The 10,826-nt window shown below is 45.9% G+C and overlaps 2 protein-coding genes across 2 annotated transcripts; both read left to right on the top strand.

The window, feature by feature from the left end:
• Positions 1-828: 828 nt before the first annotated feature.
• Positions 829-5,490, top strand: LOC119291302. The gene is made up of 4 exons (XM_037570036.1): positions 829-1,142; positions 1,746-2,019; positions 2,778-2,894; positions 2,985-5,490. The coding sequence occupies exons 2-4, from the start codon at positions 1,747-1,749 to the stop codon at positions 5,064-5,066; spliced, it is 2,472 nt and encodes an 823-aa protein (XP_037425933.1). The 5' UTR covers positions 829-1,142; position 1,746; the 3' UTR covers positions 5,067-5,490.
• Positions 5,491-7,321: 1,831 nt separating this feature from the next.
• Positions 7,322-9,033, top strand: LOC119291301 (MEIOTIC F-BOX protein MOF-like). The gene is made up of 3 exons (XM_037570035.1): positions 7,322-8,268; positions 8,382-8,648; positions 8,729-9,033. Exons 1-3 carry the CDS (start codon positions 7,390-7,392, stop codon positions 8,933-8,935), a joined length of 1,353 nt encoding a protein of 450 aa, XP_037425932.1. The 5' UTR covers positions 7,322-7,389; the 3' UTR covers positions 8,936-9,033.
• The last annotated feature ends 1,793 nt before the right edge of the window (positions 9,034-10,826 follow it).

Below are 10,826 nucleotides of genomic sequence, written 5' to 3'. Positions count from 1 at the left end.
CTAATCCTTTGTTTAAGATTGCAATGTAAACAAAACCAAAAAATAAAGAGTGGTTTTTTCTGATCAAACAAAGGAAACATACAAGATGTATTTTGGAAGGATGAATGATCTATTCCATAGTATACCATGTCAGTTAAAGATGCTCGCAACCCTCCAACCTCAACACCCAAACAAACAAACACAAATACTCCTAGATCAGAATTGAATAGGAAATAATGCACAGGCGAACATGTGTTGATTAAAACTGATGAGTTGGTGAACTATCTAACACGAGCAGGCATCCATACCCTACGGAATCCATTAGCAGAGATGCAATATATAATGATGAATTGGCAAGGGAGATTTGATATTGACGAGCAGCACGAGTAAATTAGTCTATAAAATCAAATTATGAATTATTACTCATTTCGTTTCGTAATTCTTGTTGTGATTTTAGTTGAATCGAGGAGTAGCAACAAGCCAATCCAATTGTTGCGAACCGATTTATGGTTGGATGATTAGGTGGATTGTGGTATCCTCAACCCATCAGAGTTCTAATCTTTTGCTCGTATTTATCCTGAATTTATTTCAGAATTTTCGGCGATGCGCGTTCACTGGGATGAGACGTTCCCCTCGATTATGAGGTGCCTACGATGACTTCATAAAATCTTAAAATGATATGTCGGCTCAGTCTCTCGGAGGTGCTCATAGGGATAGGGTGTGCGTGCGTGCATTGGGTGAGTGCATGCGCGTATATGCGCAACACGAGGAGGGCCTGTTCCGAATGCAGTGGAGGGTTTCGGTGGGCCTCCGGTCGCGACGCTCGCACGCACGCGGCAACGCGGAGGCACACAACGAACCACCTCCGGCAAATACAGAAGGGAACGCGACGGCGGCCGATTTGCGCCTTCCTCGGCCTCCCGCTGCTCGCTAAAATCAAAACCCGTCGCCAAATAAACACCGCGCCGAATCATCCCCTTTTCCCCAATTCCCCCCTTCTCCAAAACAAAAGCAGCAGCCGCCGCCGCAAACCTATAGTTATCGACGACAAGCAGCAGCAGCAGCAGCCGCCGCCGCCGCCTCACTTGTCATCGGCGGCTGTCCTCCTGCTGCGCCGCGCCCCGGCCCGTCGTCGGCGCGAGACGACGCCTCATCCTTCGCGCGTATGGCGTCCTTCCCCTTTCCAGTTCACCATGACCTTGCATCTCTGCTTACCCGGCTGGATTCGGTAGGGTAGGGACGATCTGCTGGCGGTAGAGTTAGCTCACCAACTCGGGGCTAGGGTTTTCGGCTAGCCAGTTTCGATCAGCGCGTCTCCGCCTGCCTAGTATTTCCTGTTCAGTTCCGATCTATTTTTAGTTTGTTTGGGTTGGGGATGGAGGGTTTGCGAGTGTCTGCAATCGAAGGTGTACTGCAACGTTGAACAATACGTACAAGATACATCTCGCAAGATCGCTGGCTATTTGGTCTGGTTCGTGATTCCACTGCGCGTTTGTTCTGTTCCCTTTGTTTGATCAGGACGAATCAATCTTATTTTCTAGTTTTTTTTCCCATTATTGTATGACCTGGGATTGGGCCTGTTTTTAACCTGCAGAATTAGCTGTGCAACAAACATATTTTGCATCGATAACAAGGAATGCTGAATTATGAGTTTCATGGATGAAAAATCCTTCTCATCACACGCTAATGTGCTATAACGAACATTTATTATGACTTAGTACAGATTTGTTTCTGATCGATGTCACCTGTTCATGTTGCAATGTCAGGATGAGGCTCTCCTTCAGGCAAGACACGGACATGGCAGGTGCGATCTTCATGTGCAGCACCAGGGCAAGGGAGCAGTTCTTTGTCTCAGGCGTTTTCAGAGTTGCTTTAGAGTATCAGCCCTTTGTCGACAATGTCAAACAAGGGATGCCTCTCTTTCTCTTTGACTACAACGAACGCAAGCTTTACGGGGTGTTTGAGGCTGCCTCTGATGGTGGACTGGATATTACTGACAGAGCTGCTTTTAGATCTTCTGGCCACTCATATCCTGCACAGGTAACCTGCATCAAACATATGCCTCTTCAGTTCAAATTTATCAAAATATAGGGTCTTCTGAGTTTAATATCTCTGAAAAATAACACTTTATCGTTGGAAATTTTGTGACCGCTCAAATATTTGTCAATTGTTTGGTTTCAAACTTTTAGTGCCATGAAGATGCTCTTTCTGATTTTTTAATCACACGAGACACAGGGGCTTAGACAATTTATTGCACTTCTCAAACAAATGTTTGGGTGGAATAAAAGCAAATGACCAGTTAACCCCAAAGTCACGAGCTGAACATTCAAGACTATATTTCTTGGCATAGCTTGCGTTGTCTTCAGTGTTGCGTTTGTACACATGCATCTAAGTTTTGACACTTCACATCAATTAATAATTAAGATAGCTTTGACAAAAGATCATGTAAGGTGCCCAGCAAAAAATAAGACTATTGACACAATGGACACAAAGTTGTCTGTCATTACATACCCGTTATAAATGAGTGGTTTCTTCAGCCATCTGGGAACATTCTTAAAAAACAAAGTATGACATCGGACGAACAGGTTGATATACTTCTTTTTTTTGGGTTCATGGTTTTCAGTTACACAGTTAAAAATGTGAAAACTTCTTGTTAAGAAAAAAACCCTGCATTTATTACAGTACTAGGCAGTCGTTTGAATATAAAATACCCTTTATAATTCGTTCTGGGTTCTGGGAACTGTTTCTTTATTGTATTTGTGTGCTACTGTAAGAATTATTCATTTGTTTTTTTCTAGGTTCGATTCAAAATTATTTGGAAGTGCAGACCACTTGCAGAAGATGAGTTCTCTCATGCCATAAAAGAGAATTACTATACGATGTATAAATTCTATTTTGACCTTTCCTACCAGCAGGTTTGCTTTACTACAGAACTTGGTTAAAAGTTAAAATCCATGATTTTTAATTGCATGGCTATAATCACACAAACTTGTTCTTACTGACAGGTTGTCCAGCTATATGAGTTGTTTGATAATAAGAGGGTAGAGCAACCTATTCGCAACTACACCATAAGTGCTCATTCGAAAGAAGGCCACTTCAGTAAAGGGAGACCAGACAAAAGGAGTTTGACTCCAAATGTTTCTCCCATTTCTACTGATCAATCACACACTTTGATTGTAACAGCTGGAACAAACTATTCTGCTCCTACAAGGATGCGTGGAACTGTACCACATAATTTTGAGGCACGATCAAATCTGTCAGTGCCATTGGTAAGTAAACCTGTTGGAGTCCAAATTGATCCCATCCACAGCAGCCATCATGTTCAAAAGATATTACCTTATCATAACAATTCACATCTCCAAGATGTTTCGACAGTAGATGGCATTTCAACTCAGGTATATGCTCCCTGTTCTCAGACAAATGGATATCACCAAGATCAAGTTGTTGCAAATCAATCATATCCAATATCTGATGACTACATGCACAGTAGCTTGTCTTCTGGATGCATGACTGCCAGTCCAACTGATAGAATTAGGTCGTCTGAAAAGCAGTCATATGTAGGCAGTACTTCGCGATCTCTTCAACATATTACTCAGGCATCAACTGGCGGAGACAGAAACTACGTGAATTCAACTCCAAATGTCCCTTCATATCATTTTTCTCTGGCAAATCGACAAGGCAGTGCTAACTTGAAGGACAACTATGATATCGACTGTCACCACTGCAAAGAGATACACACATCTGAGCATCAGCACTTAAGCAAGGAAAGAGCTCAAGTAGCTCCAGTATTAATCCAACAAGGTATTCCTGCATACCCTGAAGTTCCTGAAGTATCAACAATTGGTCAACGGAAAGATGATTTTAGTGATTACATCCCGATTGCTGATTGTGCTCAAGATTTTGATAATGATTGGTGGAAACATGGCTCCTATCATAGTGTTTCAAGTTCACTGGATCATCGAAATGTTATTGGAGCCAGCATGTCAGATCAATTACACACAAATCGTGAAATAGAAGCTGAAAGTAACACAACATTAGTTCCTGGTCAGTGCTCACAAAACAGTGTGTTTTCTCGCTTATCGATGAAGCAACAACCTCTTCAAGAAGTTGTTGGCTCACAAAACAGTGTGTTTTCTCGCTTATCACCGAAGCAACAACCTCTTCAAGAAATTACTGGTCCTTCACTCAGTCAAATGCTTAATTCACTTTCTACAAGAACAAAACAATGGAGCAGTGGGAATAGTACACATATCTCTAAAGAAAGAGAGATTAGAAGTGAGAACAGTACACTTATTTCTGAAAAAAGAGAGATCAGAAGTGAGAACATGACACTTATTTCTCACAAAAGAGAGGATAGAGCACTTGCTTATGATGCTGGCAAACAGTTGGCTGTTGAACAGTCCATTGACATAACCTGTCCTCTTGCTGAGCTAAACCTGCCAAACGTAGTAGAAGGAAAAGAAAGTGCAGAGCCTCCCTTCTTAAACTTCAAGAGGCGCAGCGAAACAGTGCAGCTGGATGGCAACTTAGGAAAGGAGACTAGTGGAAAAATGAAGAGGAGAAAGCTTGTGCGCCCTTCCTTTGGGGAGAATAACAACTCTACTAATTCTGGAAAAGAGATCGAAGTGAATGGAGCAGAGGACAGGAAACACCCACATTTCGACGCCGATGGGAACAAGTTCAATATTGACCTGAACAAACCGGCATCCACAGACAATGATGTAGTGAAGGAGGATGGTAGCACTATACTGTGTCCTGTTGATATCAACATACAAACTGAGAAGTCCTGTGAAGTAAACACCGCACACAAGCTGAATTTTTCAGATGCTATGGAGGTAACTGGGAAACAAGATCACCCTGTGGAGAATGCCGCACAAACTGGTGGTAAAGTTTCACTTGATTTGAGCATTGCAGATTTGGATGCGATGGACAAGTCTAAGCTTCAAGCAATTCTTGATTCACCATGGTTGCAAGCACTTGACAAGCTGAGGAATTGCAAGTCCAACAACTCTGAGGTGGCTGGATCAAGCACTTGTGGTGATGACAATACATTGAAAATGGAGACGAACCCTGATGGGAGCACCTAACCTAGGTGTACCAAATCTGTTACTGATGTAGCAGCTTCAGTCTTGTACTGTCATGAATTGCTCCAATTGGATTATTCTTCTCCAACTGCTACTACAGAGGCAGGAGGTAATCCTCCTTTTTGGGATTTTTTTGTTTTTTGCCACTACTGAAGAAGAACCCAGTTGCAGCAAGAACCCAATTGGAGCAAATACCATACGAGTACAAGACTGTAGCCTTTAATGTCCGGTATCATACACAGGAATAGTTACATGTGTTTTGGAGGTAAAAGTTGTCGGAGGGGTTGACTCAATGGGAATAATTTTCCCTTGCCCCAGAACTCATGGTCCCTAATCATCGTAGATCTCTTGGATGCTACCTTATATGAATGTATATGAGATATACTCCATATGAAAGATGATGTTTTGGCAGTACATTTGGATGAAATCTTGCGTTATTTTGTGCTAACACTACCCTTAGTAGCGTAGTATCACTCCATCTGGATTGTTAGAGCAACCCTAGCAGATCTATCTGCTAAAACCTCGCTGGCCCTTATAACTCTGGGCGTTTTTACAGGATTTGCTCTTTTTTCGTCCCGAGGCCTGGTCCGTAATTATCCCCTCTGCCGCTATATTTATTGGATAGAGTTCGATTTAGGGTTTGCATCTGGCATTTCCTCCACCCGCCTCCGCCGCAATCCCACCAACTTCGGCAACCAATTCCCTACTCAGGCGGTTGATTCTCGTGCGCGCACACACTTTTACAGTAGATCCATGTCCGGCGAAGGTCATTAGTGTGGGGGCCGCGGCGGCTCACCGCCGCACAAGCGCCCCCGACACAACGCCAAGGCCAGCAGCTCCAGCCAGCCTCCGGTTGAGCCGTGGCTCGCGAAGCAGGCCAAAGAGCACGACACCCTCTCCCGTACCGGCGGCTGCCGTGCGGCTCGAGGCGGCGAAGGAGGGGTACGACCTCGCGTACGTTCTCTACAAGTCGGCGACCGAGTACTACCTAAAGGTGAAGCACTAAACTAGTTTAGATTAGGTTTTATCTAGTATGTTTTTAAGTTTGTATGTTTGAATGTATGAACTCTGGTGAACTATGGTGGCGCGAACATTAAGTTTCAAATATGTAGTATGGTTTTACAAGATCTGTTCTGCCGTGCCTTTCGAAGTAATGCAAATTCGTTTTATAAATTCAAGTTTGTTGCTCTAATCACGGGGTTAGTTTTTTTTATTTGAGCGATAATAGTGGGGCTAACGATTTACACAGCCGACCGGCGAAGCGAACGTGCCGGTCGCTTGTCCTTGCGCCACGTGTAAGTTGAAGTTGAAGAAAAGAGATTTGACGACTATTTTTAAGGCTGATCATGCGGCTGCGGCCAAATCCAACCAAATGGGTCGGTCTTAGCACGCCGACCTAGTAGCATGTTTATATAATCAGGTCGTGCTGGCATGTGACCCATCTAGGGCCGTGCCTGGGCCGTGAGACTTGGCACGAGTGCGGGCATCGCACGACCATTTATTTATTTTTATACAACCTAATAGGCTTAATATAGGTCGAAAACAACCCAATAGGCTGAATTCTGTGCGGGCTGGCGTGCGAAACGAGCCGCCGTGCCAGCCCGTGTAACATAGGGGCTGTGCCTGGGCCGGGGAGGGCAGCATGTGTGCCAGCCCGACACGGGCCTTGTACCTGCTGTGCCCAGCCAGTCCGTGCAGTGTTTGGCACATATAACTCTAGTTGTGTCGTGCCGGGGTGACCCATTTGGTTAGGCCTGGCTGGGGGGCGACTGACCGAATCTGTCCCTAATCGCCCTAATCGTAGGGTTGATCTTGGCCAATGTCTGTTAGTTGAAGACGCATACACCTTGGGGTGTGCATTTGGTTTTTTCGGTTTGAATCGGTTTGGTTTATACAGTTTATGGTTTATATGTCTTTTATATTTTGGTTTATACGGTTTTATACATAGATATAGTTCAGTTTTGGTAATAAGCATTTACTTTCGGTACGTTGGATAAGCAGTCATTTTGGTTAACTATTGTCGCCCATTACGCTTTTTTGAACTAAAAAAAGCCTTAATTTTGGTTAATTCGGTTTAATCAAATGATCTTTGGTTTCTAATCGGAAAAACCGAAATGCAAATGGTTTTCAGATTTCAAAACTGAAACTGAAATTAAAACCTGAAAAAACCAAAGTTTTGGATCAGTTTTTGTTTTCTTCAGTTTTTGGTTTTCGGTTCCATTTTGCACACCCTGACGTATACCCCTTCGAGAAAAGAAGTTGAAGACGCATACCGGAACGGATCTAGGGTAATCTTCTCAGTCGACCCGTCCCCGATCTGAAATACATGGATGCCGCCGGCGTCGACCGGCTGAGCGACCTGACGGACTGCCTGCTCCACGCCATCCTCTCCCGCCTGAAGGCCCGGCAGGTCGTGCAAACCTGCGTGCTGTCGTCGAGGTGGCGCCGCCTCTGGCTGGCCGTCCCGTGCCTCGACATCGACGGCGGGGAGGACCAAGAGGAGGAAGATGAGGAGGAGCGGCACAAGAAGCTGGACGATTTCGTCGACAACCTCTTGCTTTGCCGTAGCACCTGCGCCTCCTCGCCGCTGCACACCCTTCGGGTGAGCGTCGCCTCGCCGCGGCCTCTGTGGAGGCGGCTCCACCACGACCGCGGTTCTTCCATCTGCGCCGCGCACACCAGATGGGTTAGCCGTGGCCTCGAGAGCTCCCCGGCGGTGCTCGAAGTACGCGGCATCAAGCTGCCTTCGTTCGCCTCAGGCACCCACCGCCTCACCAAGCTGGTCCTTCAGGACGTGATCCTCCACAAGGATTTCGAGAAGCACCTCTTCGCCTGGCTCACACTCCTCCAAGACTTGGAGATCAGAAGCTCGGACATGTCCAATCTCTCAAGGATCGAGTCCAACACGCTCAAGAACCTCACAGTTGAGGCAGGCACCATCTTCAACTTCGAGGTCATAGCCCCTCGGCTCGCCTCGCTGCACCTTGCCGTCCAGTTCCGTGGCCTCCGAGCCTTCTCTGTCACCGTACAGGAGGCGCCTGATCTTGTCCAAGCATCCCTCCGCTTATTGGACAACCCTCTGCCGGCGAAAGAATATCCCTTTGTTTTTCAACAGGACCCAACTTTGTTGCCACCGATGCTATGTAGATTTCTCTGCTCTCTATCCAACGTCAGGAGCTTGGAGCTGTCAGGATTCCGTGATATGGTTTGTTCCTTCCTTCAGTCTTGTGCTTGCTTCATTTGTATGTAATTTCCATTCGTTCAACTGCATAATGCAAGTGCACACTAACTAACCCTGTTCTTGTCTCTGCAATGTAGGCACAACATATTTCGCCACCTCCTCCACCTGGTGTTCCTTGGCCTGCCGAGTACCAATTTCAAATAATGGTGCCAGGAAGTGATAAATCTGCCCCATGTCCTATATTGCAGGCGATACTTGATGAGGAGCACGATAGATTACCAATGTTCCGCAATCTAAGAACCCTGGTCCTTGAACAATGTGAGATTGGTGACAACATTCAGACGTTGTGTAGTTTCCTGCATAATACGCCTGCCCTCGAGAAACTTACTCTGAAGAACTGTGAGGTAACTATATTTAACTTCACTTGATTTGTCTAACTGAAGGACCTTACCTCCAAATTTATTTGTTTTGCTCCTGTGTGCAGTGCCAAAACGTTCCATCTAGTTCAGCGTCCAACATTTTGGAGATGGGATTTATGACCTCCAGTCTCAGCCTAATACAAATCCAGTACGATGACAGGGATGATCATGAAGGCCAAGGTACTCGACAAGTTGACAATGTTGTGACCATGGTGGAGAAGAACATGCCAGTGACTGCAATGATCCATGTGACCAAAGTCAGGAAAAATTAGAATCCTCTTTTTAGCTGTTCATGGAATCATTTTGTCCATAGATATTTTTTGGGGTATATTTGGTGAATATTTCTAAATAGAGTTTACTCCAGTTTTTATCTCCAAAAAATTCTATTTTTTACGCATTTTACCCGCCCTAGCCTGGCGCAGTGGTAGAGTCTCCACTTGTGGCCTGGAGGTCCCGAATTTGAACCAGCCTCGTTTAGAACTTATGCAAGGGTATGACTGTCTAGAAATTTCCTTTCACAGACCCCACTTTGTCAGGGAGTTTTCAACACTAGATACGCCCTTTTATTTTACCCGCCCCGAAGTTTAATCTTGGTCAGGATATATACCCTTAACTTTGTATTTTGGCAAGAATTATCCCCGACATAAATCCCCATGTGACTCCATTTCGGTACATCAACAAACCAGACACATGCCCTATGTACCTGTCTAGGGCTGGACCAAAAGCTCGTAGCTCGCGAGCTTAATGAGCGCTCGATAGTTCGGCTCGTTATGCTCGTAGCTCGCTTCTTAATGAACAGAGTCAATCATTGATTTTAGCTCGTTAAGCTTAACGAGCTTAACGAGCGAGCTAACGAGTTTCACGAGTAGCTCGTTAAGCTCGTTAGTAACAACACAACACATATTTTCATCTTACGTGACAAACTTTTTGTAGCACCTCAGCCCATCTATTTAATCTAATCGACATATAAGGCAATATACTACTTCATTTCTTTTTGTAGTCACCATATTTCATCTTGAAAACCATACCTACACATTCATCATGTATATCACAACACATTATAATATGTTAACGAGCGCTCACGAGCTTAACGAGCTTCAAACGAGCCGAGCCGAGCAGAGTTTTCTAGCTTAACGAGCCGAGCTGCTCGTTAGTCCACCCCTATACCTGTCCCACATAGGACTAATATAGTGGTTCCAAAATTCAGGATGGTCAGAATGGGCACTATTTTGCCAGGGGTTAAAGTATGTCAATTCCGGGTAACAAAGAGTGACCAAGCTTGAACTTAGGAAATCCTCAAAAAAAAAAACCCCACAATGTTTAGAGCAACTCCAATAGCTCCTGTATCCAAAAAAACCTACCAATTACGGGGAGTTGGGCAAAAAAAAAAAAATGCTTCCGTAAACCTGAATTTTTAAGGGATCTCGTAAAAACACCCCCTCCATCTTGTAATTTTAAGGAAAGATGGCCATCCCGTATAATTTTGGCGGGCGGATAACCGCCTGAAATTTCACTAGCAGAACAACGCGAAACGTCGCATCGCCGCCGGCGGAAGGTCACCTCGCCACCATCAGAACATCGTCATGATGCCCCCGCGAGGCCGCCCCACGACGTTGCACCGCCGCCACTGTCGCGCAGCCCTACCCCGGGAGGTTTGCCGCAGCTGCTAGAACGCCGTTGCACCTGTCGCACAACCCTGTCCCGTGAGGCCGACCGCCTCCTCTGCCGCGAAATCGCTGCCGCCGTCCCTGACGCATAGCCCCTCCACTACCGCTGCACAACCCTGCCCCGAGAGGCCGCTCCGTCGCGCAGCCCTACCTGTCCTGTCCCGCAAGGCCTCTTGCCGCCAGGTTTGCCCGTCGCCGCGAGGTTCGCACGCGCATGATTCTTAAAGTAGCCTACAGCCCGGCTCGCTTGGAGCATTCAAATCAGTCGTTTCTAGTGAGCCATGCCAGAGTCAGGCGCAAAAGTGGGGCCCGTAATATGTGGCGGTGCAGGGGAAATTCAGGCAGAGATAGCGGGACAGAAATCGGTCGGCGCGGATAGCGCGAAATCTAGCACCAACCATTTACTCGCTCACCTGTAGGTTGTAGCGCTAGGAAAAAACACAACCTCGGTTCTTGCCTTGGTCGGCGGCGGTGACTCGGATCAGGCGCAAAAGTG

This window comes from Triticum dicoccoides, chromosome 4B, assembly GCF_002162155.2.
Source record: "Triticum dicoccoides isolate Atlit2015 ecotype Zavitan chromosome 4B, WEW_v2.0, whole genome shotgun sequence".
Classification (NCBI taxonomy): domain Eukaryota; kingdom Viridiplantae; phylum Streptophyta; class Magnoliopsida; order Poales; family Poaceae; genus Triticum; species Triticum dicoccoides.
Note: the sequence above shows the minus strand (reverse complement) of the source record. Positions and strands in the feature narration are given on the sequence as shown.

Bases quoted from the DNA above. Each gene is read 5' to 3' on its own strand.
- LOC119291302 (XM_037570036.1), top strand. From the start codon at position 1,747: ATGAGGCTCTCCTTCAGGCAAGACACGGACATGGCAGGTGCGATCTTC. The intron at 2,020-2,777 runs GTAACCTGCATC...GTTTTTTTCTAG, and splicing joins GCCACTCATATCCTGCACAG to GTTCGATTCAAAATTATTTG. The intron at 2,895-2,984 runs GTTTGCTTTACT...TCTTACTGACAG, and splicing joins TTGACCTTTCCTACCAGCAG to GTTGTCCAGCTATATGAGTT.
- LOC119291301 (XM_037570035.1), top strand. From the start codon at position 7,390: ATGGATGCCGCCGGCGTCGACCGGCTGAGCGACCTGACGGACTGCCTG. The intron at 8,269-8,381 runs GTTTGTTCCTTC...TCTGCAATGTAG, and splicing joins TGTCAGGATTCCGTGATATG to GCACAACATATTTCGCCACC. The intron at 8,649-8,728 runs GTAACTATATTT...TCCTGTGTGCAG, and splicing joins TTACTCTGAAGAACTGTGAG to TGCCAAAACGTTCCATCTAG.